Source organism: Pyrus communis, chromosome 10, assembly GCF_041283825.1.
Source record: "Pyrus communis isolate YQ-2024b chromosome 10, ASM4128382v1, whole genome shotgun sequence".
In the NCBI taxonomy this organism is placed as follows: domain Eukaryota; kingdom Viridiplantae; phylum Streptophyta; class Magnoliopsida; order Rosales; family Rosaceae; genus Pyrus; species Pyrus communis.
The window spans coordinates 18,402,265-18,423,857 of NC_142574.1; the positions used below are offsets into that span (position 1 = coordinate 18,402,265).

General features: G+C 39.4%; 1 protein-coding gene and 2 pseudogenes across 1 annotated transcript; 1 reads left to right on the top strand and 2 right to left on the bottom strand.

Moving 5' to 3' along the window:
- Positions 1-2,351: 2,351 nt before the first annotated feature.
- LOC137727786 (uncharacterized) lies at positions 2,352-3,585 on the bottom strand. The gene is made up of 2 exons (XM_088678755.1): positions 3,307-3,585; positions 2,352-2,980 (listed from the first exon to the last, which is right to left on the bottom strand). Exons 1-2 carry the CDS (start codon positions 3,490-3,492, stop codon positions 2,504-2,506), a joined length of 663 nt encoding a protein of 220 aa, XP_088534881.1. The 5' UTR covers positions 3,493-3,585; the 3' UTR covers positions 2,352-2,503.
- A 1,862-nt stretch (positions 3,586-5,447) lies between these two features.
- LOC148693634 (lysine histidine transporter-like 8) lies at positions 5,448-6,109 on the bottom strand (annotated as a pseudogene).
- Positions 6,110-20,312: 14,203 nt separating this feature from the next.
- Positions 20,313-20,858, top strand: LOC148693635 (uncharacterized; annotated as a pseudogene).
- The last annotated feature ends 735 nt before the right edge of the window (positions 20,859-21,593 follow it).

A 21,593-nucleotide genomic window follows, 5' to 3' on the forward strand; every position in this document is an offset into this window, starting at 1 on the left:
TATACCTCTATTTCATCAGCCCCAACTTTATCAGAATTTCTAAGCCAATAATCAATGCCTCATATTCTACTCTGTTGTTCGTAGTACCTTTGTAATCCAGAAGGAATGAATAACAATGATGAATCCCCTTCGAATCAATCATGACAATTCCAGCTCTTGCAGCATGTTGTGTGCCAAATCCATCAAAATATAATCTTTAAGGGGTGACCAACAAGCTGATTATTCTTTTTACTTATTGCTAAATCCATTCCTCCTTGCCCGAATGAGCCTTACTAGGTGGGATCCAAAGGGTAGCCACTTCCAGAGTTTCAGGGATGTTGACAAGTTCTTCCTTGGATTCTTAGTGTTTAGCTAGGAAGTCTGCAATTACTTGTCCTTTTATTGCCCTCTGAGGTACATACTGAAAACTGAACTTTGATTGTGCTATGACCCATTTCCCAATTCTTCCAGTTAGCATTGGTTTAGACAACATGTACTTGATCACATCAGTTTTGGCAATCATGTGGATATGGCAAGGCAACATGTAATGCCTCAGTAGTGAAGTACAAAGCTAAGCATAGCTTCTCAACTAGGGTATATCTTGTTTCTACCTCAATAAGGATCCTATTGAGGTAGTATATTACCTGCTCTTTCCCCCTTCGTTATTTTGATCCATAAACTCCCTATTGATTTCTCAGATACAAAAATGTAGAGTTTCAAAGGTTTCCCCCTTTGGGGAGGCATGAGCACTGGTGGAGAGGCTAGACAAGTCTTCACTTTGTCAAATGCTTTTTGGTGTTGAGAGCCCTACTCAAACTTGTCCTGATTCTTCAACCTCAACTAAGGAGTCAATGGTTGGATCTTGCCTGCAAGATTAGCGATGAATCTTCTCAAAAAGTTAATCTTCTCTAGCAGCCTCTGTAATTGCACTTTATTGGTGGGGGAAGGTGATTCCATTATAGCCCAAGCTTTATTCTTGTCTATCTCCATACATCTAAGATTGACCAGGAACCCTAGAAAGTTGCTCGATCTAACCCCAAAAACACATTTCCTGGGATTCATTTTCAACTTATGGGTTCTCACCCTCAGCAAGGCTTGCCTGAGGTTTTCTAGGTGCTGATTTTCAGTTCTGGACTTCACCATGATGTCATCAATATATACCTTCATGCTATGCCCGATTAAATCATGAAAAATAACATTCATTGCCCTTTGATAAGTAGCGCCAACATTTTTCAGCCCGTATGGCATGACTACATACTCATAAGTTTCTATATGTCCTGGGCATCTAAATGTTGTCTTATATCTGTCTTCTTTAGCCATTTTTATCTGATTATATCTAGCATTCCCATCCATAAAAGATAAAACTTTATGTATTGCAACTACATCAATAGACAAGTCAGCCATAAACATAGGGTATTCATCTTTGGGAGTTGCTTTGTTAATGTTTCAATAGTCAACACAACATCGAATGACATTAGTTACAACTTTTAATACAGGTACAATGTTGACCAACCACTCTACATACTTTGTAGGTTTAATAAAGCCTGCCTTTACTAGCCTTTCGATTTCCTTTTGACTTTCCCTTATCTCTTTCAACATCCTCCTTTGCGCTTGCTTCCCAAATTTATACCCCTCCTTAATAGGCATTATGTTCTCCACTAAACTGGAGTCTAATCTAGGCATCTCTGTGTAGTGTCATGCAAAATAGTCATTGAACTCGTGCAAAAGATCATCTTTGCCCGATCTCCAGCGTCCAGCAGGCCACTGAGTTGTATGCACATCCTTAAGGTTACTCTTGAAATGCAGTTCAATGACATAAACTATCTATTTTAAGCTCTCCTTCAATGGTTATCCATTGTCATCTAAAACGTGCCAAAACGCAGTTCGTTTAATAAAACTAAACTACGAATATCAAATAGCTCAACAGTTATTAGTTGGCTAATTTTTTATATGAATGATTCTTAAGAAAGGAATTCAAAAGCTGAACGGTTTTGATCACTGGATTACTTCCCGAAAATAAAATGTCCTTATTTAAGAGCATAAATAAATAATTTTTAATGGAGAAACGAGCGAGAAGGTAAATATATAGAACATAGAAGACTTGCATGTAGAAATTTAACTAAATGCTAAAAGCGTATGAAGAGCCACTTAATAATATGGTCTAGTGGTATTCCTCTTCACTTGTAAGTGAGAGGTCTTAGGTTCGATTCTCGCCTAAGACGAATTTGTACCATATGTTGCTAGCCCATTGTGAAATCAAGCCAACCTCCTCCCCTTCATGTAGTTAATATTTCTTATCCAAAAAAGAAAAAAAAAACCACCAAACACTTTTACTAGTACAAAGGATGAAGGATCATAAATATAAAACACATTACAAGTAAACATACAAGTACAAAAACCCTAAAAACAGAAGACAAAACAAGCAAACAATTGTACAAGTACAGAAGACCCTAAAACCCTAAAACAAACACATTACAGGCAAACATCAAAGCTACTGCATCTTTTATTGGTTGCATGATGCATGCTAATACTCCTTGTGCTTCTCCTCTTCTTTCTTGTGACCTCCAGGTAGCTTGTCCTTAATCTTTTCCAAGACCCCTTTCTTTGGCTCGCTGTCGTGGGAATGCCCATCCGGAGCGTGATACTCCGCATGAGCGCCATGTCCAGCTTCCTTGTGCTGTCCCGGAAGCTTTTCTTTGATCTTCTCGACGAATCCCTTCTCCCTCGCACCATGCTCAGCCACTTTGTGCTGTCCCGGAAGCTTGTCCTTGATTTTCTCTACAAATCCTTTCTCCTCAGCAACATTTTCAGCCTCCTTGTGCTGTCCCGGAAGCTTGTCTTTAATTTTCTCTACAAATCCCTTCTCACCACTGTGTCCCTTCTTTGCTGGAACGGATGCATGGTAAGCATCTCCCTCTTCCTTGTTGCCTGATACCTTCTCCTTGATCTTACCCTTAAGTCCCTTCTTTTTATTCTCTCCACCTTCTCCGTCACTGCTAGACTGGGAAAATAAGCAACATATAGTTTATCAGTAAAGATTGGAAATCAGATTCTTGAAAGAAAGAAAAATGACTAAGCATGTGCTGCATTTGAAGCTAAAAAAGAAGTGAACCTTTTGATAAGCTTTGGATACACTAATTCTAGGTTCAGAAAGAACCAAAACATCACGGAGAATCAATGCACGAAAACATTGGGAGAAGTGTAGATGGAGAAAACTGAGTGAAAATATCTACCGAAAAAATGCTTATATGGTGCATCAAACAGTTAGTCATGATACTAATTGTTTGAGAGTATAGTTTTATGATAACAAAATCAACGACAGCTCACCGAGCTAGAGTCACCGCCATGGTGGTGGAGCTTTTCAGCTGGAGTAGTGTGCTTGTGCTGCTCTTGCTCCTGGTGGGGTTTCTCTTCACTGTCCTTCTTCAAGAAATCAAATATCCCACAACCTTGAGCTTCTTCTTCTGCTCCCTTTGATTGCGTCTGACTTGCTTTCGGGTACTGATCTGCCATACTTGTTGACGCTAGCAAACACGAAAGTGTAATCGAATGGAAAGAAAGCTTTGAACTTTATCTAAAGTTGGAAATGGCGATTAGTTAACACTGCTCTTTCACGCATGTTTTAAGAGCAGATGGGTGTTGGTATTTATAAAGAAATGCTTCAAGATTTGTTAGCAACTATGAAATGTACCAAGACTCCTTACGTGATTAAAAAACGAAAAGAAACGTAACATTTGCATTGGAGAGGAGAAAACTCAGAAGGTCCGTGTGGACGGTGTGCAGGATTCTGCAGTTATCAAGAGTTTCGTGCATGGTTTTTGAGATCAGGAGATTAAAACGGATTAATGGTACGCTTAACATAATCACATGCATGTTTTGGTCGGTGTTTGGGTTGGGAAGCTAACTTTTTAGACTAAAATAGTCATATTTAATTTTGTTAATCATGATTTAGCTAATCAAAGCATATTGCCGAACTCTTTTCCAAACTGAACATGCGTCAAACCTCCAATCCAAGTGAATCTCAATTTTCTTAAACTTTGGTCTGAAATCCAAGACAAGAAAAAATTTATACGTCTCAAGCTCTCTTAGAGTACACTTAAATTGCTGGAATTAACATGGGTCTTACTCAGGTTAGAAAATTTTCGTATTACATGAATTATGGATAGGAAAATACATGTCAACAAGTACTTTTCTCTTTATAGACAAATCACAGTTTAACATGTGTGTATAAACTTATCTTTTGTACTTTTAAAAAGTCAATTATCAAGAAATTTTTGGTGATTGTCACATTGTGCTACCAATCCATACTATACTTGAGTCCATGATATACCAATCATGTTGCCCAACCATATTATAACATGTGGATTGGTAACAACACTTGATTTTGATACCTTCTTGTTTGCAGCATATAACTAATTAGGGTATTGGCTTTAATACTTACATGTATTTGTTAATGTTCAAAACTAGAAGTCAACAAAAACCAGTATGGTCAACTCTTAGTAGGCTTGGAATGTAAAGCTAGATTATGAAAAAAAATAATTTAAGTAGTTCACCTCTAAAAATGGGCTAGGTGCACTATAGTGATCTGACATATATGTGATGTGAATTGTAAGAGCACTTTACAACAATGTAATGAAATTTTCGTCTCGTGGATCAGACCACTTATAAGGGGTCCTTGGCCTCTTTATATAGACTCTAAGTGAGCCCTAAAAATCCTCGGCTCTTAACTTTCTCATCGCCCTACCATTTAATGGGCCGAACACACAAATGGGACTTATAAGCTATTCCTCCACTATCCACTTGACATGTGAAGTGGAAGTGACATTTACACAAAGCTCCTACATGATTTCCCAGGTTGACGCTTGACAAGCACAAAGCTCGTTAGAGAATGGTTGAAAAACACTTGACTTGAGCACTAGGTCTGGCAATATTTATGACTCTTCATAGACTTCTGTTCATGTCGATGACCAACATATAACTCTTAGTTGACGCTTAAATAGACCTATCTCTGGATCTCTGGTTAAAAAGTTGTCGAGTCTGCCAATTGGATTGAGCAGTCAGAAACTACTTTAAGCTCTGTGCTCGTCTCTTCTTCTTTATTGATAATCTAGGGCTCTGAGTGGTCGTTTGATGGTGGTCGTCTTTCTTTCTCTTGGTGGCGCTTTGTCATCAGGACTCCCCTATGTTAGTGTCCTGATCTTCTTATTCTAGTGGGCTCTTTCCAGGCCCATCTCTTCGGCCCAAAAAATAATTATATATTATATTATTTTAATAGATGTTAAAAGACCCTGCGTTAATAGTGTTTGATACAGTAATGGTCAGATATAATTCATGTCAATTCGCATACCAGGAAATACCAATCATATTAAAAAGACAGTTTATTGCATGGATGATGCAAGCAAAGTAGTTGTCAATTACTTGAGTTGGTAAAATTTAGCAAAAAGACTTACAAAATTTTCTTAGGAAGGCTAGAAGAAGTTGGCATTTAGGCCATTAACACCTAAACTCCACGCTGCTGCAGCAACAAAAAGAAGGCTCAAAAGAAGACCAGAGCATCCAAGTGCCATGTTTGTAGGACGTGGTTTCTGTCAAAGGTACTGATACAAACCCTCCAATGAGAGGTAATAGGTATCCCAGGAATGTAAATGCTACTGATATTAAAAAAAAAGTCAGTCCTCCGAAGAGAAGGCGAATAAATATCTGAAGCCATCTCAGGCATCTCTCCTTCTTCCAACTGGCCGTGTACTTGATATTCATAATGTCAAAAGCTACCAAGCCGTAGATTTGGTACGTCATTAAGCAGCTGATGATGGCTACTATGTAAATTAGCCCAATCACACGTTGTGAGGTGTCATGTCCATGAAATTGTGATATTGCTTTTAGCATAGCTCCATTTGTGTAGGGTATCTGTATAAATCAGAACACACTAATAATTTGAGTTTGAGATAATTGGAGTTTGAGATATTTTGCAGTTAACGAAGAAAAGAAAACGTAATGTGGTCTCACCAAGCCCAAAGTCCAACTATATATGGCTAGAGGAAACATATATTCACTTGGCTATGTGTACATATGCCATTGTCCCCACACTCCACATTCTCTTATGAGATGGGTATTTTGGGCTTGTGGGTAATGTCCATCACAGTCGAGAGGAAGTTTCCCTTACATCGCATTACAAAATCAAACTACAACAACTTTGTACTGACAATAAGTTCAGGGTTAATATTTTGGCTCCTAATTTTCAATGTCCATCTTTTGTTAATAAATTAATTTCTTTTTAGTAATGTGACTATCGCATCAATAATGTCAATATCGGTATTGATACTACATTGTTACATTTTGTTATTGAAATGTTATCTACCAATATTATTGATGGTATATTGACAGTACTTTAAAACAGACATCCTGTCCAAGAAAACTCACCTGCGGGCTACATCTCAAGGATAACATTGTGGCCTATGAATGGGAGAACAATGATACCAAAAGCATTCAGAATCCTTAAAAAAAAAAAAAAAAAGGGTAAAGTACAAAAAACTGCATCAACTATTGGTGTCACGACACTTTCATACTTTATCTTTTAAAATTGACAATGTCATACCTCATCTTTAGAATTTGTATCAATGTTATACCTTATGTTAGCTTGGCCGTTTATTTCTCAGTTAAATGTTGACGTGGCTTGATCCGGAACCCATTTTTTATTAAAAAATTAATAAAATATTATTAAAAACAAAAAAAATCATTTAATATTATTTAAATATTAAAATAATTAAAAATAATTAAAAAAAGTACATAAAAAATATAAAAAATAAACCTCTCCTTTCGTCCCTCCCTCCTCTCTCTTCCCCATCTTCCTGCAACCCAGAAAGAAGAAGAAGAGGAAGAAGAAGAAGAAGAAGAAGAAGAAGGAAAAAAAAAACCCCAAACCAAACCCAGTTCGTCCCCCCTCCCCCACCACAAACCCAACCCCCTGCAACCCAGAAAGAAGGAGGAGGAAGAAGAAGAAAAAAAAAAAAAAAAAAAACCTCAACCCAACCCGAAGGAGGAAGAAGAAGCTAAGACAAAAAAAAAAATAGGAAACCCAGTTCGTCCTCCCTCCCCCCCCCCCCCCCAACCCACCCAACCTGCAAAAGAAGAACAAGAAGAAGAAGAGAGAAGGAAAAAAAAAAAAAAAAACCCAGTTCGTCCATCCCCCCCCCCCCAGCACCCACCTTCTTCCCTCCACACCTATTCCCCCCATTTTATCCGCGCCCAAGTTCTCAACCTTCAGAATCGGCCTGACGAAGGTTTCTCGATTCCACCTCAATGGGATCAAGGTTTCTTTTTTCCTTTTTTTTGGGTTGCAGGTAATGGGAGCGAGGTTGGGTGCAGAGGGTGGGTGCGAAGGTGGGGAGGTTGGGTGTGGGGAGAAGAGGGGGTGGGGAGCGGGGAAAATAAATTGGTTTTTTTTTTTTTTTTTTTTTTTCTCTTCTATTTTTTCTGGGTTGCAGTTGCAGAAAGGGGGAAGAAGATGAAGATGGGGAGAAGGGGGGCAAAGGGACGAACTGATGTTGGTTTTTTTAATAACTTTTCTTTATTATTTTAATATTTAAAATATTAAATGATTTTTTTTAGTTTTTAATAATTTTTTAATAAAAAATGGGTCTCGAATCAAGTCACATTAGCATTTAACTGAGAAATAAACGGCCAAGCTAGCGGAAGGTATAACATTGACACAAATTCATAAGATGAGGTATGACATTGTCAATTTTAAAAAATGAGGTATGAAAGTGTCGTGACACCAATAGTTGAGGTAGTTTTTTGTACTTTACCCAAAAAAAAACTATCCAGTTTGTCGTCCATCTCCGGTGGGTTGCATGAAAGGCTACCAGGCCTGCCAGCCCAAATCAAAGTACAATATGCAATAGCTGTGGTAGCACCAATCCATGAAACCCAAGCTATGTAGTTCAAGTTGGGAACAATAGCCATGCACATGAGCAACAAGAAGCACTCTACATTAGTCAATGACTTGGAACAAGAAGCACTCTACATTAGTCAATAACTTGGCATCACAGTTTACCACATCGTTGCACACCGTTTTGATGAAAAGCTTTATGGTTTCACCTCCTATGATAATTAGCTGGACGCATGTACCAGCTGATAGGTAAATTACTGGGACTAGTGCTAAAACCTTCCCTAGCTTTTGACCTAAAAAAACAAAAATCATAGGTATTTAGTGCATTATATAATATGAAATATGAATAATCTGTATAAATACAAGTATGCGCTCCATTTGTGTTATTACTAACCGATGGCCGTCATTGCGAGGTCAATGTACATATACTACAACGAGTTCCAAATTTGTGCTGTACAAGCAACCATATCGTGTAGAGCTGCCATTTAAATGCCAGTGACAAGCAATGATTCCCCATGCCCTCCAATGTAATACAACCATTGAAAGATGTTGGGAAATTAAACTAAGAGCTAAGGTTGTGTTGACTGACAAACATACAATTTCTTACATATATGTATTCAACTATGCATATGTAACTTTCTAGTTTCGACCCAAATGAGGCTGTCAAATTGGCTTTTGCTTGTTATAAATAATAACATTGTTATAAAAGCAGTGTGAATGCTCACTAAAAAAACAATATGAAAGAAGATCTCGAAAGATGATTAAAGTTTACTATTCACTTGATGATTTTAGTTCCCATTAATGTATTAAAATAACCCATATTTAGGGTTTGTTATGTCCTGACTTTTGCCTATAGAAGATTGAATAATAAAGGTAAGAAGTGAGTTGAAAATCATACGGAGGAAAGGAAAGGAAGAGAGAAGAGAAAGAAGAGATAGAGATAAAGAAAAGAAAGAAGAGAGATGTAGAAGAAAATATCAGTGAGCTAGGCTAGAGAGAAGAGAGAAAATAGTGAGAGTTATTTTGTACTCTTATTATTTCTAATAATGAAAGAAAGTACTAATGCTGTCCCGAGGATGTAGGCACACTTGATAAACCTCTGTCCTCAATTTCATAACATGTTATCAACACAAGAAGTTTTTGTGTCAATGAAAAGCACAACGCCATAAATTCGGTGAAGCACTACTTATCTTTCATCTCTGTTGACTCGAATCTCACAGATAAGAAAATCCTTTTATTTTATCCTCACACCTTTGTACGACTAATATTCTTAAATCAAATATATATTGTTGTTGTGCACTAAAATAACAAAGCTTGCTCTTAGTAGAACAGGTGTTTCTTTGTTTAGTTTCATGCGAAGTTGTGGGTTCAATTCCCTTCACTACCCCCGAGTTTTCTATTTCGTGCATGCTTTTAAGAAAAGAATGATATATATATATATATATATATATATATATATATATATATATATGAGGTATTCATCAATTCCCCCCTGAACTTGTGACCATTGGTCAATTTTCCCCCTCAACTTTAATTTTGGCCAATTTGCCCCCTCAACTCTCATAATTAGTCAATTTCCCCCTTCAACTTTAATTTGGCCAATTTCCCCCCTCAACTCTCAAAATTAGTCAATTTGCATCCTACTGTTAATTTTTTTTTTTTTTTTAATTTTCCATCTATTCTTTTCTTAATTTTCAATCTTTCTAATAACTTCCAACAAAGTACTAAAATTAACATAAACTCACTTGCATAATATAGGGTAAAATATACAAAAACATAATACAATTAGTATGTGATATGGGTTGATTATAAGAAAAAGTTATGAATCGGGTTTAAAGCATGTAGAAGAAGAAATAATAACAAAAAGAAATAATAATCCTAAACTTATGGATCAGACCTATTTCAATAAAATGCGTTTTTCTTAATAAGGAGTCGAAAATTATGAATAGACTAGCCATTTTTTTCACTAAAGCTCGATTCTCTGCAATTTACTTGAACTTAGCTTTCACTTTTATAAAGAAAATTGTATTCACATACAAAAATTTACACATCAATCCTTTTCGTTATCAATTTTGTATAGTCAAAAATCAAATCAAATTACTCCATACTGATTTACTATGACTAATAATACTATCTATGATAAATTGTAAAATTCTAAATTTTAATCTATTTGTAATAGGATAAAGATATAGGAACATGATTAACATACATCTTATTTAGTTTCTTACACACACTTGTTTAATTATGATCAAATTAAAAAATTAACAGTAGGGTGCAAATTGACTAATTATAAAAGTTGAGGGGGGGAATTGGCTAAATTAAAGTTGAGGGGGGAAATTGACTAATTATGAGAGTTGAGGGGGGAAATTGGCCAAAATTAAAGTTGAGGGGGGAAATTGGCTAACAGTCACAAGTTAAGGGGGGAATTTGATGAATACCTCTATATATATAAACAAAACATCTTAATCAAACTTTTTAAACTAACACATGTTTAGTCTAAATAAGTTAAAAAAAATTGTTAGGGATTCTAATTACTCCTACTGTTGTGGCTTATTTAATCTAAGAAGGGAGAGAGGTGGCACAGTAGAGAAATGTGTTTGTAGGGTTGTGTAAAGGATGTTTTATTCTCCCTAAGCAGTACCTTTATTTATAGTAATAAGGAAGGAAAAAACCTTCTCTTTCAAGGAATACAAGTTCTAATAGAAAAGAAAAACTAGTATCAAATCTAATCTAGGATTTACACAATCACACTTTAATATAATGTTTATAACACTCCCCTTTAAGTGTGTAAATACTCAGTAGATTCGCCATCATATAGAGTTGAGGAAGTTGACTCGTTGACACTAATTATGGGAACACGCTAGTCTCAAAGTAGTAGGAACTTGCATATGGAACTAAGTCTTAGAAAAAACCCAATGGCTATGGTAAAACCCGAATAGGGACAAAACCCATAGTCAAGGGAAAATACGTGAGTAATGCAAAGTCAAATAAAACGTCTACGGGACATCATCAAGGATATGATCAACCCAAGGTGGGTGCCTCGCCAAAACCTCGTTAGGTAGCTAAAACCCAGTAGGGAAAATGCTCCGAAACGTAAGGTAAAAGAGTACAATAAGATCAAGAAAGTATACTTCAGGATGCTCCCTCTGAGTGTGACATAACTCAAAAGATAACTAACAATGTTATAACTCAGAAAGTTTACGTATGCTTATTTCTTGAACAAGCTTCTGAAACATCGCCTTCAGTAGTGACTTCGTGAAGAGGTTCGCCAGGTTGTCTTGTGAACGGATTTTCATGACTTCAATTTTCTATTGCTTTTGCTATTGATGTGAGAATAACAACTTTGGCGCAATGTGCTTGGTGTTGTCTCCTTTGATGTAACCCTTCTTGAGTAGTTCAATGCATGCTGCGTTATCTTTATAAATCGTTGTCCGGATGTCAACAACGGGGTAAGGATCGCATGATCTTCAAATATGGATCATAACTGCTCTTAACCAGAAGCATTCCCGAATAGCTTCATGTAAGGTAAGCCCAGCCCAAGCCCAGTGCCACTAGGGTGGTTGTGCAGGGCCCAAAATTGAAAGAGGCACAAAAAAAGAATCCAAATGACTAGGTATAAAGAAATAAAATATAAAAATTGTCCAGAGCCCAAATAGAGGCTGGAAGGCAAGAGCCCAAGTTTGACAAAAAGATGAAAAACAGCCCAGGTTTTGGGCATTAAAAAAAACAACATAAGAAGGACCACTTGTCCCCAATTAACCCTAACTTCCAAAAACATTCACCTTTTTTCCCGATTCCCCACCCCACTTTGTTTTCCACTTTCCCCATCCCCACTGCCCTGCCACCTCTATTCTTTTCTTCCAATTCGATTGACTGGAAGTGATTCATTGTTTCCTAAGTTGGCAACTACAAGCTGCTACGCTGCAGCTTCTAAGCTAGACAGGTCCGTCTCAGCTCAGCACCATTCATCATTCAGTGCATTCACCAACCCTTTTGAGTTTTGAGGTAAACAAATTTTTAAATTTTGAATTATCAATACATAATCTAATATAAAATTTTGCAAGTGACATAGAATTATATGATAATTGATGTATATAATTGTTGTTGTTAATGAATTGAATTATTTCATTTCATTTGAAACCCAAATTTTAGGTTCAATTTTATTTATTTTTATAATATGTTAGACTATGTGTTAGTGCTTTTATAATATATAATAGATGTTAGTGTTTTTATAATATATAATATGTGCTGGAATGATAATTTTGACAGGAAATTTTTGTTACATCATGTGTAGGTAATTTTTGCAAACAAATTATTGAAGCCATACCTTTTGGGAAACAACTCTCTTGATGTTGTTGTAAATGCATTAGATGTGACAACCCGTCCCAGACTTTTAGTACCGTAGGGGTGAAATGACGGTTTTGCCCCTAGTATGGTTTTTTTGTTGTGTGGTTGTTTTTTAGTTTTGTTTGGTTGAATTTGACCACACACATACCCATACTCATTTCTCTCTCTCTCTACCCTGTCCCGAGACCCCTCTCTCTTTCCCATTCCTATCTTCTTGTACGAACAACACCATAAGCCTTGAAATCGTCTAGGATCGAGGAAACAAACTACATATTTGTGCTTGTGAGGTCCTTAGGAGTTCAACCATACCCATTTCAGGTAAGGATACCTTCGTTTTCACGTCGAACTCGGGATCCCCCGATTTGGTCACTGTTCATGCACACGTTAATTCTTGTGTTTTTGGGAATTTCAAGCTTGTAGGAAGCTTGGTGAGGTCCTTAGGAGGCTCGGGGTGGTTCGTTTGAAGGTTTTGGACGTCGGGATCGTGAGTTGCAGGTTTGGCCGGAGTTGGTGGGTATTTTCCTGGCGAGATTCCGTTGGTTTTGGTGCTTGAAAGTGGTATGGATTTGTTCCTCTTGTTGTAAGCTTCATTTTGATACCAATTTTGTGAAATTTGGATGAAAAACGAAGGAGATATCAAGTTTTGAATTTTTCCCGGTTTTCCGACGCCGACGATGGCGCCGAAGGTTGGCCAGAGAAGACGACAGAATATTCCGTCAGTTTGGACAAAATATTCCTAACGGCGTTAACGGAATCCGTCAGAGTTAACAGAATATTCCTGACGACGTTAACTGACGCCGTCAGTGTGCCAGGCATGTGCCTGCGCGTGGGCGGCACGTGTGGCCATGCCTTGGCCGGCGCGTGGGGGCGCATGCGGTGTTGGAAATTATTTTAAAAATATGGGGATGTTCGTGAGATTGAGTAGATCACGTTGGTGTATTCATACACCCCATTTAAGCATTGTATGAGAAGTTATTTCGTAATGTTGGTTATGTGCTTTAAAATTAACGTATTTATAGTTGTTTCGCATATAAGTGAGACCTATCCCGAGGACGAGCACAGTCACTTGAGGCAAGGGGGTTACGACCCTTCTACATATCAGTGAGTGGGCTTTTGGTTTTTCGTATATACCTATATACTTGTGTTTTTCCCAGAAAGTGAAATGAAACGCTTATACGTTTATATGCCATGCATTATGTTTGCCGTTTGATTATGCATTATTAGTTGCATATATTTATATATATGTTGGTGCTACGGACGCACAGGTAAGTGCCAGGTAAGTTATGGTTTATGTTTATGCTTAGTAGTGATTCGAGATGCATAGAGAGCTCATAACTTGCACCCTCGGCGTTAGGGCTCCCACCCAGAGTTGGGCACAGTCCTTCATATGATGTTCACCTCCCGCACCATACGCTCATCTTAGATCCAAGTTAGGTGCACAGTCTTGTCGTACAGACCACTTTAGGTGGTTCCGACTAGTAGGTGACCCACGATTATTCGCCCAGTCTTCACGTGATCGTAGCACTTGAGTGTACTTATTATACATCCAGTCCTGTCGTACAGACCACTTTAGGTGGTTCCGACTCATGTGCAGGTATAGTTAGTAAGTTGGAGATTTGAGCTCTAGATTCGGCTGTACAGGTCATGTTAGGTGACTCCGGCTGGCAGATTACATGACATTGTTTGGCATTACCTGAGTACTTGCATTTTATTTCGAGGCATTTGGCATGGCATATTTCTGAGCATGATTTATATATATGTATATCCTATTTTTCTGGAAAGTCTACAGGTTTTACGGCGAGGGTTTAGAAGTTTGTTTATGAAATGGTTTTTGAAAAGCTTTGTTTTTGCCCACTCACGCTTTCTGTTTTGTGCCCCTCCAGGTTCTACTTGGGCTAGCGCTTTTGGTAGCTCCCCAAAGGATTTTCCCGGCTTATCTAACAGATTATCACCAGTGTAGGACCACCCTTAGGTGTGTTTATTTAGTGTTGTTTCTCCCAGACTGCACTAGGTCTTTCGTGCTTTGAACTTTGTTTTTCACACTTACGCTTGCACATGTATGTTATTTACTTTGTGTATAGCTGGGTTTTTATTTATTCATACTTTTATTATTATTTTTTTAGCTTCCGCATTGTGCACATGGTTACGTCACTTTCACGTGACGGCCAGCATGCCCTGATCTCAGTCGGGGTGTGTCAGTTTGGTATTAGAGCCTAGGTTTGGTAGTCCTGTACTTTTGTGAGTATTCTAATGGTTTTGGTGTCTTCTGTCAGAATTATGCCGCCTCGTCGGGAACCACGTTGCTCTGCTGAGCCTAGTTTCCCCGATGTAGCTCAGCTAGGAGAAGCTATCACTATAGCTATTTAGTCGACGCTCCGCCCTCCCTAGAGGACTCCTCTGGAGACTATGTACAATCTGAAGTTGGATAAATTCGAGGGCCACGAAAGCTTTGAGGGAGCGGAGCGGTGGCTAGAACATATTGAGAAGACCTTTCGTGTATTGCATAATCAGGGGAATCTCCCTGTTGAGAAGTGGGTTGAGATGACATCGTGGTTTTTGGGTAAGGATTCTGCATCCTGGTGGGAGCAGGAGGTTCGTCGTTTATCTCCAGCGGAGATGACTGATTGGGAGGTATTCAGAGAGCTGTTTAGGAGAAGGTTTGTGCCTCCTGAGTATATTGACCGCAAAAGGCAGGAATTCACTGAGTTGAAAGTGAGGAAGTTGACAGCAAACGAGTACTATCGAAGGTTTACTGATCTGTCTCGCTATCATCCGAATGTTGCTGGCAATTCGGCATAAATGCTTCGTCGTTTCCATTTGGGCACTAAGAAGAAGTGACGTTCGATGACGACCACTACCCCTTGTGACACCTACCAGGAGTTTTATGAGATTCTATTGAGAATTAAAGATTTCGAGAATATGCCCAGCGAGAGTGAGGAGAAAGAAAAAGATGGCAACCAGAGGAAAGATGACAAGGGTAAGGGTGAGGCGTCACTTGGACCTCACAAGTCCCAGAGCTTCAAGAAGGGCGACACTAGTTCTAGCTCTTCTAGCAGTGGTTTTAGCACCACTGGTCAGGGTCGTGGTGGTAGGTTTGCTGGTGGTGCTAGAGGTTAGAGGTAGGGTGATGCTGGTAGAGGTAGAGCCCCAGTTTGCCGCATGTGTAATAATCGACATTTTGGTGAGTGTAAGCGAGGCAGCGGTGGTTGCTTTACTTGTGGGTAGATGGGACATCGGGCTGCAAATTGTCCCTAGAGTCAGCAGAGGCCCCAACAGACTTTCTTGCCACCACTTGCACAGATCCAGCAGGTTCCTGGTCCTAGTAGTTATGGGCAGACGGGTCGAGGTGGTGCCTATTACTATCAGGGTGATGCTGTTCCTTATGCCCCAGGATAGTATCCATATCCCCAGGATCTATATTCTCAGGGTAGTTATCCCTAGTATTCGGGTGGCTATATGTCGTATCCTCCAGTTCCAGCAGGCGGGTCTTAGTGGTTTCAGGGAGGACAGTCTCAGCAGGGGGAGATTGCTGCGAGTAATGCAAGGTCTTCGAGGCAGTCTGGTCAGCCCAGTCAGGGGCGTGGTGCACAGAGTCGTGGTGGCCAGACGAGTAGAGGTTGTGGCGGATTACAGCAAACCCAAGGGCGTATTCACAACATCTCTCTGCAGGACGCTCAAAACCATCCAGACTTGATCATGGGTACGTTAAATATCCTTGGTTATTTTGCTAGAGTATTAATTTACCGTGGTGCTACACATTCTATGATTTCTCATACATTTGCTCAAGTGATGCAACCTCACCTTATACCTTTAGGGTATGATTTAGAGTTTGCTATGCCTAGAAGGGAGAGATGTATTGTTGATTGTGTGTACCCAGGATGTCCAATGATGGTGGAGAATGTTATTATGCCAACCGATCTTATCTCGTTGGATATTGTTGACTTTGATGTGATTCTGGGCACAGATTGGTTGCATTTCAATCGTGCCAATATTGATTGTTACGGGAAAAAAGTTACTTTCCATCATCCTGGATTACCTGTGGTTACTTTTGTGGGCGAGCAGAGTGGGGTGAGACATGGTGTTATTTCTGCTATGCGAGCGGAAAGGTTGTTATCTAAAGGTTGCCAGGGGTACTTAGCTCATGTGGTGTTGGATGATGCTGCTCCTAGTAGTGTGGAGGATGTAAGGGTAGTCAGACATTTTCCTGATGTTTTCCTTGAGGATTTACCCGGTTTACCTCCAGACTGAGACATGGAGTTCACCATTGATTTGCTTCCAGGTACTAATCCTATATCTTTGACTCCCTATCGTATGGCTCCTGCTGAGTTGAGGGAATTGAAAGTTCAATTGCAGGAATTAGTGGATAATGGTTTTATTCAGCCTAGTACTTCACCTTGGGGAGCTCCAGTGTTGTTTGTGAGAAAGAAAGACAGAACTTTGAGGCTATGTATTGATTACCGGCAATTGAATCGGGTAACGATTAAGAACCGCTATCCGTTGCCACGTATTGATGATTTATTTGATCAGCTTCGAGGTGCTTGTGTATTCTCCAAGATTGACTTGAGATCTGGATATTATCAGTTGAACATTAGTAGGGATGATGTTCCTAAGACGGCTTTCAGGACTCGTTATGGTCATTACGAGTTTCTGGTTATGCCATTTGGATTGACGAATGCACCAGCTGCTTTTATGGATTTGATGAACCGAGTATTCCAGCCATATTTAGATAGGTTTGTTATTGTCTTCATCGACGACATTCTGGTGTACTCTAAATCTAAATCGGAGCATGTTTGACATCTTACTTTGGTGTTGAAAAGGTTGAGGGAACACCAATTATATGCTAAGTTTAGCAAGTGCCAGTTTTGGTTAGACCAAGTTGCATTTTTGGGGCACGTCATTTCAGCTCAGGGTATCTTGGTGGATCCTCAAACGGCGGCAGTTGTGGAGAAGTGGGAGCAACCGCGAACCGTCACTGAGGTGAGGAGTTTCCTTGGTTTAGCAGGGTATTATCAAAGGTTTGTTAAGGATTTTTTTGTGATTGCTTTACCACTGACGACGGGTACAAGACTACTTTATAGTACAGCGTATCATCCTCAGACGGACGGACAGTCAGAGAGAACCATTCAGACATTGGAGGATATGTTGCGATCTTCAATGTTACAGTTTGGCGATGCTTGGCATAAGCGGTTGGATTTAATGGAATTTGCCTACAACAACAGCTTTCATTCGAGTATCGGCATGGCACCATTTGAGGCGTTGTATGGTAGATCTTGTCGCACACCCTTGTGTTGGTCAGAAGTCGGAGAAAGAGTTTTGGTGGGCCCGGAAATTGTTGAGGAGACTACTCAAAATGTTCAGGTAATTAAGTCTAACCTGAAGGCGGCCCAGGATTGGCAAAAGAGTTTAGCAGATCGGCATGCTACTGACAGAGTGTATGAGGTTGGCGATTAGGTGTTTCTGAAGCTTTCACCGTGGAGAGGCGTTGTACGGTTTGGAAAGAAAGGTAAGCTGAGTCCCAGGTATATCGGACCGTACATGATCACCGAGCGAGTTGGTGAGGTGGCTTACAGGCTGGAGTTACCTCTTGAGCTAGCTAAAGTACATAACGTTTTTCATGTGTCCACACTTCGACATTATGTTGCAGATCCGTCTCATGTGATACCTCCTCAACCCTTAGAAATCAATCCGGATTTGACTTATGATGAGGAACCAGTGACGATTCTAGATTAGAAAGAAAAGGTTCTGAGGAACAAGACAGTGAATTTAGTGAAAGTTTTGTGGAGGAATCATTCCGTGGAGGAGGCTACTTGGGAAACTGAAGATCGGATGAGAGATTTGTATCCTCGGTTGTTCTTTGATCGCTAGTGGTTGCTGTGAGTGGTTGTTTTAAATTTCGGGACGAAATTTTATTAAGGTGGGTAGGTTGTGACAACCCGTCCTGGACTTTTCGTACCGTAGAGGTGAAATGACGATTTTGGCCCTAGTATGGTTTTTTCGTTATGTGGTTGTTTTTGAGTTTTGTTTGGTTGAATTTGACCACACACATACCCACACTCATTCTTCTCTCTCTCTACCTTGTCCCGAGACCCCTCTCTTTCCCATTCCTATCTTCTTGTACGGACAACACCATAACCTTTGAAATCGTCACGGATCGAGGAAACAAACTACATATTTGTGCTCGTGAGGTCCTTAGGAGTTCAACCATACCCATTTCAGGTAAGGATACCTTCGTTTTCAAGTCGAACTCGGAATCCCCCGATTTGGTCACTATTTATGCACATGTTAATTCTTGTGTTTTTGGGAATTTCAAGCTTGTAGGAAGCTTGGTGAGGTCCTTAGGAGGCTCGGGGTGGTTCGTTTGAAGGTTTTGGACGTCGGGATCGTGAGTTGTAGGTTTGGCCAGAGTTGGTGTGTTTTCCCAGCGAGATTCCGTTGGTTTTGGTGCTTGAAAGCGGTATGGATTTGTTCCTCTTGTTGTAAGCTTCATTTTGGTACCAATTTTGTGAAATTTGGATGAAAAACGAAGGAGATATCAAGTTTTGAATATTTCCCGATTTTCTGGCGCCGGCGATGGCGCCGGAGGTTGGCCGAAGAAGACAACGGAATATTCCTAATGGGGTTAACGGAATCCGTCATAGTTAACGGAATATTAACGAAATATTCCTAACGGCATTAATTGACGCCGTCAGTGTGCCAGGCACATGCCTGCACGTGTGGCCGTGCCTTGGCCGGCGCGTGGAGGCGCGTGCAGTGTTGGAAAATTATTTTTAAAACACGGGGATGTTCGTGAGGTTGAGTAGATCACATTGGTGTATTGATACACCCCATTTGAGCATTGTATGAGAAGTTATTTCGTAATGTTGGTTATGTGCTTTAAAATTAACGTATTTATAGTTGTTTCGCATATAGGTGAGACCTATCCTGAGGATAAGCGCGGTCACTCGAGGCAAGGGGGTTACGACCCTTCTACTTATCAGTGAGTGGGCTTTTGATTTTTTGTATATACCTATATACTTGTGTTTTTCCCAGAAAGTGAAATGAAACGTTTATACGTTTATATGCCATGCATTATGTTTGCCGTTTGATTATGCATTATTAGTTGCATATATATATATATATATGTTGGTGCTACGGACGCACAGGTAAGTGCCAGGTAAGTTATGGTTTATGTTTATGTTTAGTAGTGATTCGAGATGCATAGAGAGCTCATAACTTGCACCCTCGGTGTTAGTGCTCCCGCCCAGAGTTGGGCATAGTCCTTCATGTGATGTTCCCCTCCCGCACCACACGCTCATCTTGGATCCAAGTTAGGTGCACGGTCCTGTCGTACAGACCACTTTAGGTGGTTCCGACTCGTGGTAACCCGCAATTATTCGCCTAGTCTTCACGTGATCGTAGCACTTGAGCGCACTTATTATACACCCAGTCCTATCGTACAAACCACTTTAGGTGGTTCCGACTCATGTGCAGGTATAGTTAGTGAGTTGGAGATTTGAGCTCTAGATTCAGTCGTACAGGTCACGTTAGGTGACTCCGGCTGGCAGATTACATGACATTGTTTGGCATTACCTGAGTACTTGCATTTTATTTCAAGGCATTTGGCATGGCATATATCTGAGCATGATTTATATATATATATATATATGTATATCCTATTTTTCTGGGAAGTATACAGGTTTTACGGCGAGGGGTTAGAACTTTGTTTATGAAATGGTTTTTGAAAAGCTTTGTTTTTGCCCACTCACGCTTTCTGTTTTGCGCCACTCCAGGTTCTAATTGGGCTAGCGCTTTTGGTGGCTCCCTAGAGGATTTTCCCGGCTTATCTGACAGATTATCACCAGTGTAGGACCACCCTTGGGTGTGTTTATTTAGTGTTGTTTCTCCCAGACTGCACTAGGTTTTTCATGCTCAACTTTGTTTTTCACACTTATGCTTGCACATGTATGTTATTTTCTTTGTGTATAGCTGGGTTTTTATTTATTCGTACTTTTATTATTATTATTTTAGCTTCCGCATTGTGCACATGGTTACGTCACTTCCACGTGACGGCCAGCATGCCCTGATCTCGGTCGGGGTGTGTCATTGGAAGCACTTGTTACATTTTTTTGAAAACTACAGAGAAACTGATTTTTCTTCTGTCATGAGTGATGCTAAAGAAATTGCACTTGATTCAGAAATTGACCCTATTTTTCAAACTAAACATCATCGACCTAGAAAAAGACATCATGATGAAGTTGATGGTAATGAGAGGGAACAACAGTCTATAGAAGAATTAATTAGAACAGATTATTTTCTTGTTATAGTGGATATTGCTCTTTCTTAACTGAAACATAGGTTTGAACAGTTAAAGGCTTTTGAATCTATTTTTGGCTTCTTGTTTGATGTACCGAAGTTAATTTCATTGGATGATCAAAAGCTAAAAGAAAATTGTATAAATCTTGAAGCACATTTGAAACATGGAAATACCATGGATGTAGATGGAGTTGACTTATATTCCGAATTACAAGTTTTGCAAATGATGTTACCAGAAGAAGCATTTCTCTCTAATAACCCTTGGACATCCATGGAAATAGCAAACTTTGTATAAGAAACTGACATGTGTACTAATGTCTTGATTGCTTATTGTATACAACTGTACCTGTGACCATGACATCTGCAGAAAGAAGTTTTTCAAAATTGAAATTATTAAAATCTTACTTGCGGACCACTATGACTCAAGATAGGCCAATGGATTAGCAATCTTATGCGTTGATAAGGATGAGATTGAAGACTTGGAGTATGATGATATAATTGATGATTTTGCTTCAAAAAATGCCATAAGACAATTTCTTAAAGGTTGAAATTTCAAGGAGCTTTTCTAGGAGTGGTTGCATATGATTGTTCTTTTGATTGTTGGGGTTTAGGTACTATGTCCCCCCAATTGTATATTTTCTCAAGTAATATAATTTGGGCGTAAGGGCCTAACTCCCCAGCTTTGACTACGTTCCAGCCCTCGTTAAATATTTTTTTTAAACATATGTTTCCATATTAAATAGCATATTTTGAGCTTTCGCATTAGGCACCAAAAAACTCAGGACTCGCCCTGGTGTAAGGTGAATATTTTAGCATGATTAGACAAAGTGGCAACTAAGGATTGTTTAGTTGACGTCGAAGATATTGTGGTGCCTCTAACGGTAAAGACGTAACCCGTTTAAGAATGCGCCTTGTGCAGAACAGATAAGTAACATGCGTCGGCATAACCAACAAGGCAAGAATCGACTCGAGATAAGGGGGTGTGGCATCACTCAAGGATCCATAGGGATAAAACGGGTCCAGAATCATAGTACCCTTAAGGTAAAGAAACATGTCTTTAACACTAGTCCAATGCATACATGTTGGT